The sequence below is a fragment of the Aspergillus ambiguus genome (genome assembly GCF_047715705.1).
Source record: "Aspergillus ambiguus strain CBS 117.58 unplaced genomic scaffold BDV59scaffold_37, whole genome shotgun sequence".
NCBI lineage: Eukaryota > Fungi > Ascomycota > Eurotiomycetes > Eurotiales > Aspergillaceae > Aspergillus > Aspergillus ambiguus.
In genome coordinates, this window is record NW_027395550.1 from 203,343 (window position 1) to 222,386 (window position 19,044).

At 49.6% G+C, this 19,044-nt stretch overlaps 8 protein-coding genes across 8 annotated transcripts; 4 read left to right on the forward strand and 4 right to left on the reverse strand.

The window, feature by feature from the left end:
- Positions 1 to 136: 136 nt before the first annotated feature.
- BDV59DRAFT_210030 (histidinol dehydrogenase family protein) lies at positions 137 to 1,684 on the forward strand (the record flags this gene model as incomplete). Its single annotated transcript, XM_073695513.1, has 4 exons — positions 137 to 503; positions 556 to 602; positions 663 to 1,362; positions 1,418 to 1,684. The coding sequence occupies exons 1-4, from the start codon at positions 186 to 188 to the stop codon at positions 1,682 to 1,684; spliced, it is 1,332 nt and encodes a 443-aa protein (XP_073544676.1). The 5' UTR covers positions 137 to 185.
- A 474-nt stretch (positions 1,685 to 2,158) lies between these two features.
- On the forward strand, positions 2,159 to 4,620 carry BDV59DRAFT_210032 (putative salicylate hydroxylase; the record flags this gene model as incomplete). The annotated part of the gene is made up of 5 exons (XM_073695514.1): positions 2,159 to 2,293; positions 2,350 to 2,475; positions 2,531 to 2,605; positions 2,668 to 3,511; positions 3,569 to 4,620. 5 exons carry the CDS (start codon positions 2,159 to 2,161, stop codon positions 4,504 to 4,506), a joined length of 2,118 nt encoding a protein of 705 aa, XP_073544677.1. The 3' UTR covers positions 4,507 to 4,620.
- Positions 4,621 to 5,105: 485 nt separating this feature from the next.
- BDV59DRAFT_204925 (putative GPI anchored protein) lies at positions 5,106 to 5,929 on the forward strand (the record flags this gene model as incomplete). The annotated part of the gene is made up of 3 exons (XM_073694547.1): positions 5,106 to 5,337; positions 5,412 to 5,484; positions 5,545 to 5,929. The coding sequence occupies 3 exons, from the start codon at positions 5,106 to 5,108 to the stop codon at positions 5,927 to 5,929; spliced, it is 690 nt and encodes a 229-aa protein (XP_073544678.1).
- A 169-nt stretch (positions 5,930 to 6,098) lies between these two features.
- BDV59DRAFT_185730 (uncharacterized protein) lies at positions 6,099 to 6,788 on the reverse strand. Its single transcript, XM_073690907.1, has one exon. It carries the CDS (start codon positions 6,438 to 6,440, stop codon positions 6,198 to 6,200), a length of 243 nt encoding a protein of 80 aa, XP_073544679.1. The 5' UTR covers positions 6,441 to 6,788; the 3' UTR covers positions 6,099 to 6,197.
- Positions 6,789 to 9,544: 2,756 nt separating this feature from the next.
- BDV59DRAFT_102809 (uncharacterized protein) lies at positions 9,545 to 11,142 on the reverse strand. Its single transcript, XM_073686460.1, has 2 exons — positions 10,592 to 11,142; positions 9,545 to 10,531 (listed from the first exon to the last, which is right to left on the reverse strand). The coding sequence occupies exons 1-2, from the start codon at positions 10,907 to 10,909 to the stop codon at positions 9,944 to 9,946; spliced, it is 906 nt and encodes a 301-aa protein (XP_073544680.1). The 5' UTR covers positions 10,910 to 11,142; the 3' UTR covers positions 9,545 to 9,943.
- Positions 11,143 to 12,933: 1,791 nt separating this feature from the next.
- On the reverse strand, positions 12,934 to 14,701 carry BDV59DRAFT_102665 (NmrA-like family protein). Its single transcript, XM_073686458.1, has 2 exons — positions 14,279 to 14,701; positions 12,934 to 14,204 (listed from the first exon to the last, which is right to left on the reverse strand). The coding sequence occupies exons 1-2, from the start codon at positions 14,534 to 14,536 to the stop codon at positions 13,515 to 13,517; spliced, it is 948 nt and encodes a 315-aa protein (XP_073544681.1). The 5' UTR covers positions 14,537 to 14,701; the 3' UTR covers positions 12,934 to 13,514.
- Positions 14,702 to 15,428: 727 nt separating this feature from the next.
- BDV59DRAFT_195411 (uncharacterized protein) lies at positions 15,429 to 16,609 on the forward strand (the record flags this gene model as incomplete). Its single annotated transcript, XM_073692561.1, has 2 exons — positions 15,429 to 16,102; positions 16,159 to 16,609. The coding sequence occupies 2 exons, from the start codon at positions 15,429 to 15,431 to the stop codon at positions 16,607 to 16,609; spliced, it is 1,125 nt and encodes a 374-aa protein (XP_073544682.1).
- Positions 16,610 to 16,790: 181 nt separating this feature from the next.
- On the reverse strand, positions 16,791 to 18,783 carry fhpA (flavohemoprotein). The gene is made up of 3 exons (XM_073686459.1): positions 17,024 to 18,783; positions 16,870 to 16,963; positions 16,791 to 16,806 (listed from the first exon to the last, which is right to left on the reverse strand). The coding sequence occupies exon 1, from the start codon at positions 18,566 to 18,568 to the stop codon at positions 17,321 to 17,323; it is 1,248 nt and encodes a 415-aa protein (XP_073544683.1). The 5' UTR covers positions 18,569 to 18,783; the 3' UTR covers positions 16,791 to 16,806; positions 16,870 to 16,963; positions 17,024 to 17,320.
- Between the last annotated feature and the right edge of the window lie 261 nt (positions 18,784 to 19,044).

Here is a 19,044-nt window from a genome sequence, read left to right on the forward strand (position 1 = left end):
CCCCTCAGCGGGCAGGCATATTCGTGCGGAGGTGGAGCCGGTGGGGGTGTAGTCAAGAAGAGAAAGACGCGCATGAAAGTTCCCTTATATACGGATGTAAGCCATTCTCATACTACAGGGACCTACTACAATCCATCTTACAGGGGATCCAGACTATTCCATTCTCGTGATTATTCCATTCTACCATGCCGGCTCGTTATCTTAAGTCAAAGGCAAATGCCTTGGCCAATTCCTCAGCGCCAAAAGTCGACGTAAGCTCCATTGTCAAGGGGGTGATAGAGGACATTCGGGGGAACGGAGATACGGCTGTCCGGAAATACTCTGAAAAGTTCGACAAGTGGTCGCCTCAATCATTCAAATTATCTCGGGCCGAAATCGACGCATCCATTGCTGCTTGTCCGCAGCAAACTATCGACGACATTAAGGAGGCGCAAAAGAACGTCAGAAGATTTGCCGAAGCACAGCGGGAATCTCTTAAGGACTTTGAGTACGAGATACAGCCTGTAAGGTCCGCTGAATTGTCCAGAAAAAGTCAAGTCTTATTCAATCTACTAGGGGGTTGTTCTGGGCCAAAAGAATTTACCAATTCAGTCGGTTGGCGCGTAAGTAATGGACGGACCTTCAGAAATTTCGTGTGGGCTTAACATGTTATTTATGAATAGATATATTCCCGGTGGACGTTATCCCCTCCTTGCATCCGCCCATATGACTATCCTCACTGCCAAGGTTGCTGGTGTTCCCCACGTTGTTGGCTGTACCCCTCCCATTGCTGGTCATACTCCCCATGGCACTATTGCAGCCATGCATCTTGCCGGAGCCGATGAGATATACCTCTTGGGTGGGGTACAGGCAATCGCCGCAATGGCTGTTGGCACTGAATCTATGCGCAAGGTGGACTTCATCGCTGGTCCAGGAAATGCATTTGTTGCCGAGGGAAAGAGGCAGCTCTTTGGAGAAGTCGGCATCGATCTCTTCGCTGGTCCAACAGAAATTCTCATTGTCACTGACGAGACAGCTGATCCCTTTACTATTGCGACAGACATTATCTCTCAGGCTGAGCATGGGCCGGATTCTCCTGCAGTAGTTATCACCACTTCTGAAACTGTTGGGCGTAAAGCCATCCAAATTATAAATGAGTTACTCAAACACCTTTCCACCGCAGACGTGGCTGGAGTTTCCTGGGAACAATTCGGTGAAGTTGTTGTTGTCGATACAATGGAAGAAGCGTGGAAATTGGCAAACGAGTACGCCTTCGAGCACGTACAAATCTTTACAAAACGACCGCGGGATGCATTGGACAAAATGACGGCATATGGGGCACTCTTCCTGGGTGAGAAGACGTGTGTCTCCTATGGAGATAAGGTACGAGACTCATTCCTGCTTACTTTGGGCGCCCACAACTGAGAATTTCCCTTAGGTGATTGGAACAAACCATGTGCTCCCAACGAGAAAAGCAGCGAGATATACCGGTGGACTTTGGGTAGGAAAGTACCTCCGAACTGTGACATATCAAGAAGTGGAGGATAGCAATGCAAGTGCTGAGTTGGGCAGGCTCTGTGGGCGTGCAGCTCGGGCAGAGAATTTCGAAGGACATGCTAGGTCTGGGGATCTACGGGCTCAGAAGTATCAGGATGACCACTATGACTGGATCAAACTGTATCACGACGAGAACCCTACGACTTAGGCAGATAACAATTGCAATTACATCATTTACATTTTGACAAGAATATGCCAGAGTATATGCAATAGTTGCAACTAAAGCAAGGGGTGCACTAGCAGGAAGTCTTGCTGTAGAGGAGACATCTCCTTGGATATGTAGGTGCAGCCACATGTAGATGTTGCAGAGTCGTTTTTGCTGGTTTTTCAAACTATTATGATTATCATTATTTCTAAAATACTTGTTGAGAAATTTATCGGCTAAGGTCTTACTAAAACCGAGATAAACATGATGAAATGTACCCAGAGTAGGGCGATAAAAGATGCTCCCCCACTCCCGGGTAGGTGGTCCCGATATTGCTGCTGTTAAGCGGCGATATGGAGGAGATACCGACTATAATCCAATTGGATAAATATATAACCTATTCAACTTTATATATTGGTCCTGCAAGTCTCAATTGTGCACTTAATTGTTCTGTATTACAATATGGAAGAGTTCAAAATGCTCTCGAGTTCTCCTCATGCAGGAACTCACGCAGGAACAGTCCATCATCCCCTTAAAGTCCTTATTGTTGGGGCCGGTATTGGGGGCTTGACGGCTGGAATTGCTCTCCGAAGACAGGGCCATAATGTAGAGGTGAGATTTCCATTTCTTCAATTCATCCAAATGGTTCATATTAACGTGCCACTCAGATATTCGAGCAATCTCGATTAGCGACGGAGACAGGGGCCGCACTCCACCTTGCGCCAAACGCAAATGGGGTTCTTCGACGTTTTGGAATATCTGCAGAGGACTTTGGAGCAAACGATTTTGAGAGAGTATGTAGTTATACTATTTCTGTGTTGTGGATAAGCTCTAATCTAGTTGCTCTAGTTGACCGAGTTCACCGCAGAGGGAAAAGTACAAAGATCTATGGACCTCACAGAGGGTCACAGTATCTGGCAACATGTTAGTTACTAGTTTTTCCTGTGACTAATTTTTCTTAGTCTCTAACGCTCTGTATAAACTAGAAATGGCTACTCGCTCATCGAGTCGACCTATACAACGACCTAAAGAGGGCGGCGACTAATCCCACTGATAATAGACCGGCTATTCCTCTACGGACGTCTAGCCGAGTGTCCAATGTAAACGCTGAATTCGCGCGTATTACGTTGGAGAATGGGTCACACGTTGATGGCGATGTTGTGATTGGTGCTGATGGTGTGCATTCGGTGACCAGAAATGCAGTTCCGGGAGGAAATGTCAAGCCATTCACCAGTGGCAAAAACGCATTCCGATTCCTTGTTTCGAAAGAAAAGGCTCTCAGTGATCCTGTAACTGCCCCACTGGTTAAGCACCGTGGAGAGCTCTGTATATGGTACGGTTCCGATCGTCGGATTGTAATGTATCCTACGTCCCACAACACCGTTTTGAACTTCGTGGTGATACACCCAGAATCGGAGTCAGTCGGCCAGACAGGTGATGACTGGAATCAAACAGGGAACCTGGACAGAATGCTCCAAATTTTCACCTCATTTGACTCCAGCATTCTTAGGCTTCTGTCCAAAGCTGACCCTGCGAGTGTGAAGGTTTGGAAACTGCTAGACATGGAACCAATTCCCCAGTGGCACTGTGGACGTCTAGCTTTGCTTGGAGATGCTGCCCATCCTTTCCTACCGCATCAAGGACAGGGGGCAGGAGTTGCTATTGAAGATGCCGCTTCACTCTCCGTTGTTCTTCCATGGGGAACCCCTCTTAACGAGGTTCCTGAGAGATTACAGCTCTATCATGAGATCCGATATGAGCGCGCATCCCAAATCCAACAGTTCTCCCGCGTACTCGGCGAAGACCGGATAGACCAGAAACAGATTGATAGTAAGTGATTTTCCCACGTATTCTATTCATAGGATAGCCTCTTACGAAGGACTATAGTGTACGGTTTCACTAACTTCAACTGCGGCCACGATGAATGGGACAATTCGACCCAGAGACTGCGAGAATGGATATGGAAACGCATCCCCAATCCATACTGGCGCATGCCTATTGCCTTCGGCCCCATGCCAGGCCCCCGTCAAACACACCTTGGAGTCCCTAGAGACGGTACCAAGTCCACATTCACGACGGCGTCTATTAAGTTTAAGACGTCCCGGACCGTCCTCCAGAATCTATTTCCACCCGGCCGCAGTGGTTGGCGCTTCACTTCGCCAGGCACCGTGGCGTACGCCTCTTTCTCGCAGACCACCTTAAACAACATGGAATGGCTCGGCGGCTCGGGGTACCACCATATTGGGCTCTATGTTCACGGTGTTGAATACGTGAAAAAAGACGGTTCCATTTTGAAGGGTTCTTACCTCCCGATCCTTTTCGAATCGCTAACTGATCCAATCGTATCTGGGCGCGAAGAACTGGGTATGCCAAAGTTATATACGTCCGTCGATGTTTATCGACGCGCGAAGAGTTATCGCATCCGAACTGGCTGGGAGGGCGCCCTTTGGGGTAATTTCCTTCTCGAAGGCCTGGTCGAGGTCGATCCATCAACAGCAACTGGTGGAATCAGTGGAGAAAATGATGCTGGAATCCTCGCCTATAAGTACATCCCAAAAAGCGGCCGCAAAAATAAGAACACGGCCGCTGAAGAGCATCCGGTTTGGGATCCATTCTCCGAGGCAATTCCGAAACCTACGCCAAAGAGACTGTACACGGCTGCCAAAGCCAGCTTCCAGATCGATGCACTCGATTGGGAACAGCTTCCAACACTACACCATGTTATTTCACGGCTAGCGGAAGTACCAGTATATAAGATCATGGGTGCCAAGCTCGTTGAAGGGGAGGGTGTCCCTGATGTATCAGGAGCTCGGCCCGTCGAGTAAATTGTTGTAGTGATTTAGCTGTCGTGCGGAGCTTATCAGATATTTTTGCCAAATCTAATCAGTCTGGCTCTTCGTCTTCTAGGGGTTGATTGCTGTCTGTATGCTGTTTGTTGGGAAATATGATCCCTGCGTTCACAAGGAGATACGACAACTAGCCCATCCTGTAGTTCGTTTTATTGTCAGTTCACACCCCTTAAATCCCAAGAATTGATAGCTAAGGATCTGACCCCTGCTGCTCTCTCCAAGATTATTTTCGACCCAATCAATAGCACATCAGAACCAGTGGATTCCCTGCTTAACGATTCATGAAGATTTCACAACCGACCTTTTCGGCTAGATCAACGGAAAATCTCAATAAGATGGATCTTTTGCTTACTCCCCCGCCAATCCAAAGTAACTGAATCCACTGCTGCTGCAGATACGAGTATTGGATGGGGCACCAATGACTGTGAGCCGCTAAGACCAAACAGAATACGAGATATGCCCCATAGCGCTCGATTAGATATAAACAGGGCTTCCCCGAGGGATAGACGCGAGTTGCTGCACTGTTATATTCACTTCACAATATCTGTCGTATACCCGAACAGCCTACATCAAAAATGTTTGTCCATCGTGCCCTGGCGTTCCTCGTGGCCAGCGCCACGCTGTATCAACAGTCTGTCGCCCAAGAGTCCCGTCGCCTACCGGGCATTGTGGACCGGAACTTGTCACCGCTTGAGGCTGCAGCTCTCAACAAGCGGTCTGTCTGCTCGGATGGTTCGCAGTGCTTCATCGGCGAGTGCTGTGGGACTGGATGTGCTTCTAATTGCTGCGGCCATGACAACGGCGGGGGTATGTCTTCTCACAATCCAGCTCTTCCCTACGCGGACCCCCCCCTATTATGCAGTCTCTGATTACTTGATTAGTGGGATGCGGTATTGCTGAAGAGTGCAACTTTGAGGGAAATGTTTTTATCGGCTGTTGCCCTATCGGCTACATGTATGTGGTTCCTCACTTGGCACTGCTAAGTGAACCGTCAATGCTAACTGTTCCTTCTAGCGGTGGGTGCACCGGCACAGCTACCAGAGTGACTATCAACACTCCATACAGCACCATCACCTTTGGCGCAAAGACCACTGCCGAAGCCACCGCTACCGCAACCACGGAGCAGTCTTTCAGCCTGCCGACCGCGGGCTCCTCGACCAGGACGACTGCTAAAGTCGCTTCGTCAACCACTAGCTCGGGACCGGAAATGACGTCGTCTCCCACGACAGACATTGGCTCTGATGCGGGCTCTGGTTCTGGTTCTAGTACCGGCATGGCTTCGAGTGCTGGTATGGCGACGACCACTTCCGAGGGTGTGGCACCTTTCATCACCGCATTTGTCCCACGTGAGATGAATATTGGGGCGATGGCAATGCTTGGAGCTTGGATGGCTCTATAGGATCAACGAATCTATAGTTGTGTGCAATAATAATGTATATAATGGAGCAACCTGTGACATTAGAGGATTATATGCTTATAGGTATTGATAATAGGTTTGGCACAATTTTGATTGATTAAAGATAGTAATTGCCAAATATCTGCCTCCGAGGGCAGTCGACCAATATTTTAGTACACTATTTCATTCATACATCCTGCGCAAATACAACGAGGGGAAAGTCTGGTGTTGAACCATTTATTTCATTGGTGGGGACCATGAGCCCACAAGATTAGGGAGTGCAAGTGTCATCTGCGAAAGGAACATCGGCGCAGAGTCCTGCTGGATTACCAAGCTGATAATCGCAGAGTTCATTGCAGGGGGTGTTTTCAGGTACAAAGACTAGGTAGCTGTGCTCCGGAGTCTCAATTCTATACTCCGCGGCTGGGTCCCCAGATTTGTAGCCGGGTCGGCAGGCGCAGTGATAATCACCACCAAGGAAGATACAAGACGTGGTGATATCACACTGGTTCATTCCAACTTGGGGGTTGCAATTTGCACAAGGAGCCAAAGTAGTTGTGGTCGGAACGGGGTTAGTTGAGGTGGTACCGCTAGTTGTGATAGTGGTAGTGGTTGGGGGCGGTGTTGGACTAGGAGTGCCTGTGCTGGAGGATGATGTAGAAGAACTTGAGCTCGTTGGAGAGGGAGTAGAAGTTGCTGTAGAGGGACTTTCAGTAGATGAGGTGGGAGAAGGAGTAGGAAACAGGCTGGTGCTAGTCTGGGTGGTAGTGGGGCTTGGTGTAGAAGAGGAAGAAGACTTGGTAGTTGAGGTGGTCGGAGTGAGAACAGAGGAAGTGGAAGAAGAGGAACTTTTAGAGTGACTGGAGGTAGCAGAAGACGAAGTTGGGGAAGGTATCAAAGACGTGGAAGATCGAGACGCAGAACTCGTATGTATACTGGATGTTAGAGTTGAACTAGAAGTTGGCGAAGTAGTTGGACGGGCTGATGAGCTGCTTGAAGAGGTGCTTGAAGATGACGGAGGCACAACGGTTGTTGCAGATGTCGAGGATGAGGAGGTAGGACTGGATGAAGGGATCGTCCTAGAAGTGCTAGAAATTCTCGATGTAGTCCCAGAGGTTGATGGAGTAATAACCGTATTGCTATTCTCCGATGTGGTGGTCACAGCGACGGGAGTTGTGACAACAGGTTCAGCGCCCGATCCAGTGGCAGTTGGAATACCGCTAGTTATTTCGTCTTCTGGACAGGTTGTAATAGTCGTGCTGACCTCAACGACTTCAGTAGATCCCGGAACCCATTGGGTAAGCACTTGCCCTGCACATGTCAGCGTGGTTCTGTAAAGATGCTTTAGGTCTGGCTGACCATCAGCTCCCACTCTATCATCATTCCCCCTTTCAAGAATTGGCCTGGGCACGGCGAGAGCCCCAATAGGAAGAACAGTGAGGATATACCAGTGCATTCTGATCCGGTTGTAAAATAGTAGAACCTTGACGTGTCGAAAGCTAGAGATATGCCTTGAACAATTCCGTGCAAAGAAGCGACAACAGGTATCCTATTTATATTTGAGATGGGTGAACATACGGCCGAACATCATGATAAAAATAGTCAATTAAACGAAATGTGAAAACTTTAATAACTACTGCTATCTCACAGTGAGAAGCCTACGATATTCATCGATCTTTTGACATCCGTATTTAGATAGTACTTTGCGGAAACAGTATCCCGGCGCCGTGGGTTCGGGGCGGAAAACTCTATCAGATCAGAACCAAACACCAACTGCACGGGGAATCAGTGGAGCATTCACAAATGTTGGAAATCATACGATTTCTCTGGTCTTGATCTCATTGTTTCTTAGCAAGGATCTTGGCACGAAAATCGAGGTATGGTTTGCAGAAACTGTCTCAGCGATATATCCATGTTCCAAATGAGAGGCTGTGCAAGATGTGACCTACTAGTTCTGCAGAGGGACTTTTACCAGGTATAGTGGCGAGTTGAAATTGAGCTGTTCAGTCTTCTGACGTCACAGTGTTGGATTTTATACCCGATACCACTGGTTCCAAAGCTGCCATTCGCAATGACAGCGGTAGGTGCCGACGACAATCGCTCTATTCGGATCTTAGGCACAGGTGCACAGTAGCTTGTGGGGCACGAGTCTAATGGAACAACCAGCAGACGAACACCTACGGCGTAGTCACGAAGCGCACCAGTTGATAAGAGGGTGCATAACTTTCACATTTGGAAATACGTCTTCTATGGCGAATTAGCGCTTGATAGTTACCTGGATATCCTATATACAAATCGTAACCCACATCTAAAAAGAAAGTTTTATTATTTTAGCACGGTTAGGCGTAGCCAGATTACTAACTAGATCCTAACCTTCCATAGCGTCTTAGCTTGCGATGGCATAATAGGGTTACTACCTTAGTATTAGGCGTAACTCTAAACTACTAGGTCGTGACGGATATCATGGCTCTTGCTACCGCCCGCAATTATATCATCAACAGTTTCTTTACTGTAACTACCATGTAGTTACGGGTTCAAGGAGGTTCAGGGAGTTTATAACTTACTGGCGCATAATTGTGCATTATCGGCAGAGAAATGCCGGTGAAAAGCACAGGAGTTACACAAAGGGTATTATTGCCTACCCACAACCCCTTTTTCGATGTAAAGTAGAAAAACCGAGTGGCTCGTCTGCCGCATCAAAGGGGCCTAGTACTTAGCCTTGAAGGACGATGAAAAGTCCTCTTTACCCTCTGTCTCAATGCTTGATCAATACAAGCATATCTCCAACCGAGAGGCTTCGTCTCCGCCAAGGTTCCTACTATCAGTTGACTACCAGGTTTAGTGTAAAAGATAGCTCCAATAAGTTTGCACAGACCAACCATTATGCTATGCTCTTTGTAAGTTGGGATTATACAGGCGGCCGCACATAATTTTTTACAGAGTTTTCCATATAGCAACACTACTTTATTTAGCATTTTCGTGGTCATGTCCGGAGGCTGGTTCATTTTCAGAGGCTCCGTCGGAAGTTTGTGACTCTGAAAGTCATCAGAGAGACCAATCTTACCAGCAGCCAGCTAAACTTTATGGATGAGTATGGTGTTGCATATTGGGATGGCCATCTCTCCTAAAGTGACTCGTTCGCCAATCGAGTATGAACAAGATACCTTCTTGACGCACATTACAGGAAAACAATGGCTGCAGCCTCGCTTATATTCCCGAGAGTTATCAGTTGGAGGGAAACTTGCGTTTGAACAGGTACTCCAGCTCGGAAGGTCATAGTATAACACCAACCAACCATCGGCAACCAGGAGAGGAGAACTTACCAAGGTATAAGGAGCATTACCCTAGACCAATGTATTTTATATAACTACTTTCCATCCATAGCTGAGGATAAGTCACCAAGGGCCCAGCTGGAGGGCGGAAAAATAAAGGGAAATAAAGGAAGTAAAATCCGACCGGCGCGTCTATGTTGTGACGATAGAAACGACCAATTACTACATCTCCTTTGATACGCTTAGACAGAAAATATCTGGTAGAAGGAGTGGCTGAATAACTCCTCCAGAAACACGGAAATCAACGAGCAACAACCCATTGTCGTCCGGGCACAAGGCAGTCAGTGATCCCTGGGCCTGACGATCATCTCCGGTCTAGACTGTTCCAGATCCGCCGTTAGTTTTCGGCACACGTGAAATGCCCTTACACAAGAGACTCCGTAGGTCCGGACATGTCCTTGCATGTGGCAATAATGACGAGCGGTAGGAGTTTAGTTCCACATAACTGCGGGGTAACGGGCTCGGAATTATTCTTCGAGGTGACAGACGAGATTATGATCCAAGAATTGTAATTAACTTTTGGGTATCCCAGCCAAAATACACCTTTCGCCGACCAATCCACATCACGATAGGAGAGTCCTGAACCCGCTGTTTATCAAACTGTAGTGTACATGCATAACGGTCGTCACAAAAGAAAGAGAGGTGGGGGGAAATAAGAGGATGAGAGAGGGTCTGGAGAAGTCGTTTACGCCCTCGGTGGCCGCCACATCCCGCCACCCGGCATCAGGTTTTGTCTCAGCATATCGATTTCTTTGCGCAGAGCCTTGTTCTGTTCCTGCAAATCCTGCATGTGGGCAATAGCATTGGTCAGGATCTCTGACTTCTTCAATGACGCGGAGCCGCCTTTGGTGGGCTTCTGGACTCCGCCAGATATGGCCTTCTCCAAAGCAACAAACTTAGCGTTCATGTTGGTTCGGTACCGCTTTTCGATGATATTGTGGGCTGCACGCTTGGCCGCATTGCGCCCACACGCGGCAGTCTGGCCCGTGCTGGCGTTTGATGCATCAGAAATACTGCGAGTCATTTTGCGGTTGCCGTCGCTGGCTGGAACGGACGACTCGGCGGCCGGCGGCAACACTGCTTGGGGATCATACTCCTGGGGAACAATCTCCGGACTGGAGGACCAACGCTTGTATCGTTCTTGTGGCTTCTGCAGGATATGGGTGTCTGTGTTGCGGCGAGATGTCGACTTCTCCGGGAGTACGCTGCCTGCAGACATGTCTGTCGTCGAATTGTATGTAGGGGACCAAGACTGGTCATCACTTTCCAGATCCTGTTGTAGACATATTAGACACGGCCTGTTGTATATACAATGATCGCGTAGTCAACTAACGGATGTGATGGATCCAGACGAAGCGACATCCTCGCCCGAGTGGTTCGAAATGGTGAAGCCGCTGAATTCAGGTGGTGGCGCAAAGAAGTCCACAGGGAATTCCTTCGGGTCAATCTTCGCGAAGTCGTTGGGGACGTCCAGTGCAAATGGATCGGGCATCATGTTCGTATTCAGCGAGAAAAGATCAATTGCGCTGTCATAGTTCCAATTGCCCGATAAAGGGTCTGGGCCCTTTGGTGCTGCGAAAGAATCCACCGGACGATGAGTCGGACTATGCATGTAGTCAAATGCCATGGAATCCTGTCTTGGATATGCCATGATCAAGAGCCGATGGTATGGAAGCGATGCAGAAGCAGCTGGATATGGAGATAGACAGAGGGAAGGGGTTTTAGGATGGGGCCAGTGGCAAGTTGAGCGAGGCGAGATGACAGAACAGAATATAGACGATAAGTAGGTACAGGTCAAAGCTTTCTAAACAGAACCGTGGATCTGAGGATGGTTTAAATCTTAATCGCGCTCATTCGACGGTTTTATAACGGACAATGTCTTATGCCGCTGGCAGGGAGGCCGAGTGAGCCAGCCGAGGGATGATGTAATGGCTTAATATATCGAGGAAAAGACTGAACGGGCGCTAAATTGTAGCAGCAATAAACCCTGCCTGGGCCAGTATAGGGGGAGAAAATAATCCATCTTCCCGGGCGATGGAGCAAACATCCAGTCCGGTGAAGCGTAACCGAGATCACCCCAGCCGGATCGCAAGCATCCAGACTCGGCCGGGTCCGACGTCAAACGTGCTGTATCCAGTGACAGTACGCGGAAGTTCTGGCACATTGCCAGGGAGGCAGTACCAGCGTGGAGGGACGGGATCGGTGGAGCCCGCTGGATTGATGCGCAACCGTTGAGATGATGAGGAAAACGGGAGGCGTCAGACGCCAAGTGGTCCGGCCGAGTCTCGGGGCCGACTCTCTCGTCGGCCGGATGTTCCAAAACACAAAAAGAACGTCGAGGCTGGCGGATATTATTTTATCCATAAGCTGCGAAACGTCAGAAGGGGGGTTTATGGTGAAGTTATTGCCCCGTTGAGACGTCTACGGGGTATAGATGGATTCTTGTTATGTTCATGGTTGGATGCTGTATTTTCCATCGGGCTGATCGTCGCATGTGATGAGTAAAATCCTGCTCTTAATTGACCTTGTCGAATATGATTCTGATTCTGCAATATCCCCTGTTATACCTGCCATCCTCTCCAGTCACCATACATATATCAACAACCCAAGGCACTTCGTACTTTTCACCTTTGGATCAATATTCAGCTCCACCTCCAAACGTTATTCTCATAACCACGTACTCTGTACTTCGTAGAATTATTGCTCTCGACTAAACCCTTTAAAGCTGAGTGATTAACACACAGACCAGTTACGGGTCGGTTGTGCCGTAGTGGATCATCTCCATAATGGGGCCTCTTCCAAACAAAATACAGAGAAAAATTCCCTCCAAGAATGCTATCGGGATTGCAATTCCTGCTTCCTGACTCGTGACCGAACTGGTGATACCGGAACGTACGGCGTAGACCTGCGAATATGTGGCAGCAATGCTGGGCCATGCAAACATCACCCCAGTCCACCCTGTTGATTTTCGTCGGTTCAGCAGGCGGATGCCATTCTCCGTGCGGGACACCCGAGCTGTTGAAAGAGCAACTAGACACGCGATCGGGAAGGCAGATTTGCCTGCATAGGGAGACGCCGCTGACTAACAGGGTCATTTCTTACGACAGACGTACATGCTAACTATGTGTTTCACTAATTGCCTGACGTTGAGTGGACAGATGGAGCCCACATCTGGAGAAATAACCTCGTCAAGTTAGGTCAAATTTGTCTGCAGGCCGGCCCGGATACCGGACTCCCAGGGTCTCTAACGATGCCACCAGTGGTGTGATCCGGTATCTTGAAGAGATCTGTCTTCTCCGTGAGCCTATTCTGGTAATCGTGATATCTAGACAACCGAAGATAGCGGGAGTCCCCGATATATCGAGCGAGTGTCCCATGACTGCACGTACGTGGAATCGGTTGCGACGGCGGCGATGACTGTCTCTACCAATTATCGCTCTTCTCTCATAGACATGGTAGTAATGAGAGCAGGAGACAAGAACATTCGATGCAGAGATCGGGTATCGTGACACTGACTCATCCGGACGATACATCGATAGGAATGAATCAGCCCTATCGGTTATTTGGCACAGCTTATTGTCAACTGCCTGTCTCCTGACATGCGCTTCAACTGCCTCCATCTGTTACATTGTTTATCCCCCCTCCCTTCCTCGTACAATTTTCTTCCGGGTACGTATGGCGTGCATAATTATCCGAAATTTATTTTTATTCACGCCTAGAAACAAGTGGAGACCTCTGCAACCACTCTAGATTTGCTCCTGGCTCGAGCCGTCGGCTGGGTGCATCACGTTGGTCAGCTACGAGACTCGAAAACTTGCCCACGAGCAGCAGGGCTGAACTGGAAGGCTTGTATTCTCCGAATATACTCAATTGTCTGTATCCTAGCAAGCACGCAAACAGTACAGTAGCCTATGTGCAGTGTAGTAGGACCGCCCTGGAGCTCTGACCATCAGTGGGACTTCACCTTCCCCGGATCCAAGGTTCAGATAAGCAGCCGATGCGCAGGATTCGGTAAATTAACATCGGTCACGCTATTGTCAGTTGCCGCGTCTACCACAGTGTGGTCCCTATCCGATTATCCTCACCGGATGATATTATATCCGCTCTGAGGTAGTTAATGCAGCTCGAAATTCTCTATAGAAATGTACCCCAAGGGCAATGGGTGTTTGCAAGTACGCCGTAGTTAGCAAAATACAGGACGTCAGGTAACTATAACACTTGATATTCAGACTATGTCTCAAGATACACTCTCCCTTCTATTCGTGTACGCCTCTTACCAATGCTCGGATCGTGGCTTCATAATCTTCAGGTTCCCTACCCAGAATCTCACCCAGAAGCGGAGACACAACCGCCGTCTCTCCGCGGCGAATAGCTTCCCAAGCAGTCGCCCACTCCCGGGATAGGTCAATGCCATGATACCAATGTTTCTTACCATTCTGTGGCAGCGCCGCATACTCGTCCTCTGAGATCTGACGAAGGCGCACCGATTTCCCCACGGCACGAGCTAACACCTCCACGGTCTCAGTCAGAGACACTTCGCGTGGTCCTGACAACAGCAGCACGCGGTTAGTATAGGGGAAGGTATGTGGGCTCGTCGCATACAACGCGACAAGCTTCGCCGTCGCCTCGCCCAACTCGTCTCTCTTCGCCCAGGTGACCCCCGGCCCTGCACCAGAGTGCGGAATGGTGATCTCATCTGCGGGGTGTTGCAGATCAAACCATGCCGTGTAGATCGGGAACGACTCAGAATAGAGACCCTCCCGAACTGCTGTGTAGCTGAAACTACTATCCGCGCTTTGTTCTGCCAGATACTTCTCTGTTGCTAGATGGGCTCCCATCACATGGGCGACGCTCGTCTGGCCATGGTCGCCGGCGAACGCAAGGGACGAGTAGAAGATGTGCTTGACGCCGCTGTGGCGGGCGGCGTCGATGGCGTTGCGGTGGGCCTGCGTTAGCGGTATTAGTCCCTCTTTATCTTGTCTCTATACCAGGTTCTTGGATTAAATGAGGTGGGGCTGACCTCGACTCGGTACTGGATTTCGAACGAGGGGTACGAGATTAACATCAATACGTCCACGTCGTCGAATGCACGACGTAGCGAGGCTGGCTCGTCGTAATCTGCATATCTGACAGTTGCTCCTGCGCGGCTGAGCTCGGCCAGGTTTTCTGGTTTGCGGGCAATGAGCATCAGATCTGACACTGGAGCGAGCTTGAGGAGGTGGTTGAGGATGCTCGTTCCGAGGCCGCCTGCTGCGGGAAAGATCCCGATTTTGGTCATTTTCTGTTGCCTTTGGTGGATTGTTTAGTTTATTGACCAAGGGATTGCCTGCGCTCTCGAAGAACCCGATGAAGGGCTATGCTATATATTCCGTGGGTGATGATCTGTGACTCGGCTGACAAATTAATGCGTCGCTGGCTGATTATTAATATTAATGTGGACTGCGATCGAAAGATATAGACAGATGCTTAGCACTGTAGTTTAAGGGCTTCATATTGGGCTTCAAAACTAAGCACTAGCGGACAAAGGACGTAAATGTTGGTGAACTTTTCGACCAACATCATGTTCGCGCACATGCAAAGGTAGGTTTCTGATATCTGAGCAGAAGATAGCATTGGCTCTCGTGCATCATAGGGCAGGAGGGCACACGACACACAGTTTAAGCTAGGGCTTGCATCTTGACTCTCAGCCTCCTCCGGGACGTTCAACGCCAAAGCACACAGCTCCAGCCCTATGGGACTTCCCCTGACAATCGCATTGTAAGGCAGGATCTGCAATACCTTCTCGTATTCTCCCGGAGGATACCAATTAAAGCATTTTCATTCCAGCAATACGAGTCTCGCCAAGGAAATCTACGATCCGGGGATCTTGGCAATTGAACTTATTACTATACCGGGATCTAGAATACGAACCAAGGAGAGGCTCCATTATCACGAGCAGTGATGTTCGCACCTTCTCTCCTGTTCCAGTTGAAGCTGTCAATAAATACAGTCTCGGCGTCCTGGCGATCTTCGTATCGAGTTGATCACATACCGTTTAGGCCACTCTATCTATATTTATGCAGAAATGGAGAAATCCGCAAGTCGATCGGCCCAAGTATAAATCACCAGAAATGCCTGTAGCCTGCCCTGACCGAGGAGAAACAGCTATTTGGAGACGTAAATTGCCCAAAATGCATCCTCTTTTCGCGATCGTCCCACTCCTCGGCCTCGCCCAAGCAGCAGACCCGCGGCTCTGCTCCGGCAACGGCCCTTTAACCGGCTCCGACTTCACTCTCCAAGAATCGGAGGATATCTCCTACCTCGCTCCACTCTCCGAGATCTTCAGTTCGGCGGGCAAGAACGTCTCGGTTACCCAGGTTCTCGACTCCGCCAACCGTGATCTGTCCGAAGGCTCGCCGCCCGTCGGGGACGGGAACCCGAAGGAAGCGTGGGCCTGGAATTCGGGAGACTTCGCGACATCCAAGTGGGTGCCACAGGGTATCTCTGGGTCCTGGGATGCCGACGCGTCAGGGAAATGGGAGGACCGGAGTTTGTGGCTCGTCAGTTGGCACGACGAAGACGACACGAACGTACGGATCAGCTTCGTCGACCGCGACGGAAAAGCTTACCGACATGTGTTCCTGGTTGAGCCCAGCGCGGACGACGACTTCACCTCGGTGGACGTCCACGCGGGTGGCATCTCCTGGTACGGCAACTTCCTGTATGTGGTTGACACGCTGGGTGGCATCCGGGTCTTTGACATGACGAATATCTGGGAGATGGATGAGATTGCGGATACTGTCGGCAAGGGCAGTGATGGTAGCTACTCCGCTGCAGGCTACCGATATGTGCTTCCTCAGATCAGGTGGGTCATAGTTTCTACGTGTGCGCTTTGGTGATGCAGGTTGCTGATGATGGCAGGACCTACAAATGGGTCCCCGGATCTGACTCCGAATTCCGCTTCTCGTGGATCGCCCTGGATCGCAGCGACAACACTATGCTTATTGGCGAGTTCGTCCGTGACTCCGGTGAGGATCCCATCCGATTCACCAAGTACCCGGTAGATACGGAGACAGGCAAGTTGAAGACCGATGCGGATGGAGTATGTGCCGCTACTTTCGCGTACTGTGTGGATTTCGAGCGCATGCAGGGCGGCTTTTCGTACAACGACAAGTTCTACGTCTCGCGTAGCAACGGGAACGTGCCCAACTCAGGGGACTTGTTCACCTGGAGCCCCGGAAGCGGCTCCGAATTCCATGAGGGATGGTTCATGGCCGGCAATGAGGATCTAAGCTACAATGAGATTAGCAAGGAGTGGTATACTGTGACCGAGTATGAGGATGGAAGATACATCTTGGCGTATGACGCGTAGATGCGTGTCTTCGAATAGCGCCTCCATGTCCTTATCGTTCTCGGACGTTGCTGTACCATATTCTATCATTTGGAGGACTTAGCATCATTGGGCTTGTTTCAGTCGATGTAGTAGAAGAGTTTCCATTTGACTCGATCAGGGGATCTTCAGGTCAATTGATATGAGATGAATGACATCTAGGTGGAATATTCGATTTCCTTTCCGGAAGCATCTTGGTTACATTCCGTCTGTAGCACAAGTTATTGTCTGGTGACACGAACCACCAAGTCCATGATCAGGAAACCGTCATCGGGACGGAACTCTTTCGTATTAATATATGGTTCCACGGGCCGAGCCATTGGAAGGAAACATTATCTGTAGTATACGGGGTTACATCCGGCAAGTGACAGATGGATCTGAACTTGGACGGCATACTCCTGGTAGCAAGAGTCCACTGCGAACCACGGTTCATGCCGACAGATCTGGCGATCGTTGATCATACTCAATAATGCTCGGCGATCGATCGATCCAATTGGGCATGTAATTATATACTGGAAGATAGGAGTTGTAGATATCTAACTAGTGTGGTATAATGTATGAAGCATGCACGAGCCCAATACCAGATCATAATTCATGAGCGGCGATTATGTAAATAAAAGAGAAACGATTTGCCAGAGGTAGCAAAAAAAATAATCAGAAAGAAAATGACCTGTTCAAATAGACGCCAGCCAGCTAAGCAGGCACACCGCCAGTGCCGAACAGCTCCATCTTGATGCGGTCAGCGCTCACACCCTTGGCGACCAGCGCACGTTTGATGTCGGCCATAAAGCTGTCGGGACCACAGACATAGTATTCAGCTGTGGGCTCGTCGAAGTACAGATCCTTGTCATCCAGCTTGGACAGATCGATGCGACCGGCAAAGTCGTAGTCCTTGCCTTGCATCTCTTCAGCGGTAGGCTTACTGGTGAAGTAGGTTGCCTGAAGTCCAGGGAGCTTCTCCTTCAGTGACTGAACATGGTCACGGAACGCACGCGCACCGGCCGTGCGAGCACCGTGTATGAAATGGATCTTGCGACCGGCAGAAGCAGACGGAGTGGAGACAATGGTGTTAAGCATAGACAGCAGAGGAGTAAGACCGACACCAGCGGCAAGTAGAACGACAGGACGAGAGCTCTCAGGCTCCTTGTTGTAGAAGTCCCCGAAGGGGTGCGAGACCTTGATCTGGTCACCTTGGTTGATGGCATCGTGGAGAATGTTGGAAACGTATCCGGGGTGGCTTTTGGAGTCGGGCTCGGCAGGGTTCAGACCCAGTTCTTTGCGGACACTGATACGGTAATATTCTGACCGGGGAGCATCACTAAGCGAGTATTGGCGTGTCTGGGGATAGTTCAGTCCGGGAACGAAAACCTGGACCGAGATATATTGCCCAGGCTGGAACTTGGGCAGCGGCTTGCCGTCGACAGGCTCAAGGTAGAACGAAGTGATCTCCGACGATTCGGGAACCTTCTTGGAGATGCGGAAATCGCGGAAGTCCGTCCAGCCATCAGCTTGCTTGTACAGGTCACCTTCGCGCTGGATCATCAAGTTGGCTAGCATCCAGTAGGCAGTAGCCCAGGCATCGTGGATCTCGGGAGTAAGGGCGTCTCCTAATACCTCCCCCATGGCTTCCAGAAGGAATTTGCCAACGATCTTGTACTGCTCGGGTTGAATGTAGAGCGAGGCGTGCTTATGGCAAATCAGCTCCACTGCGGGACCTAGAGCGCCCAAATTGTCGATGTTGGAAGCATAGGCAAACAGTGCACCCGCCAGGGCACGAGGCTGGTGACCATTGATCTGGTTCGACGTGTTGAAGACGGCGTTGAGCTCTGGATGAGCAGCCAACATATTCTTGTAGAACACGGTGGTGATGGTGGCACCATGCTCCTGGAGCACAGGCACAGTGGCCTTGATGATCTGGATTTGCTCCGGGGATAGAGACATGGCCAATTCTGTGGGAGTGTTGATATGTATAGAAGATATATTCAAGGAGGAATAGAAATAGGAATCTATGTAAGTTGCGGAGTTGATAGATCTGATTTAAGGAGAGCAAAAAAATAAATGAAGGACCTCCGTTCACGTCCTGTCCACGTCATGGTATTTATATCCAAGACAACGGGCCCGCGAACGGTGACAATTCTCTGGTGGCATGGTATAAGAAGTTTTCACACTATTCCAGAGCCGAACGGCATAGAATATCCGATAGACGGCCGCTGGTGAATTTTTTTTCTATCGCACGATGACATCTCCGCGGAGGCATACTCCGGAGTAGGTATTCACAATGTCGTCCCTGTCATTGGTCGGATGATTCAGCCGTAGCGACAATATCAACAGCTCTGTTCATGAGGCTCATGGACGCTCCAATCCCCAGCTGATGTTATCGGTGACGAGTAGGAGAAAGTCGATATGGGGGGTTGTAC

Coding starts and splice junctions, on each gene's coding strand:
- BDV59DRAFT_185730 (XM_073690907.1), bottom strand. CDS start 6,440: ATGAACCAGTGTGATATCACCACGTCTTGTATCTTCCTTGGTGGTGAT.
- BDV59DRAFT_102809 (XM_073686460.1), bottom strand. CDS start 10,909: ATGGCATATCCAAGACAGGATTCCATGGCATTTGACTACATGCATAGT. Junction 10,532..10,591: donor CGTCTGGATCCATCACATCC/GTTAGTTGACTA, acceptor TGTCTACAACAG/GATCTGGAAAGTGATGACCA.
- BDV59DRAFT_102665 (XM_073686458.1), bottom strand. CDS start 14,536: ATGACCAAAATCGGGATCTTTCCCGCAGCAGGCGGCCTCGGAACGAGC. Junction 14,205..14,278: donor AAATCCAGTACCGAGTCGAG/GTCAGCCCCACC, acceptor CCGCTAACGCAG/GCCCACCGCAACGCCATCGA.
- fhpA (XM_073686459.1), bottom strand. CDS start 18,568: ATGTCTCTATCCCCGGAGCAAATCCAGATCATCAAGGCCACTGTGCCT.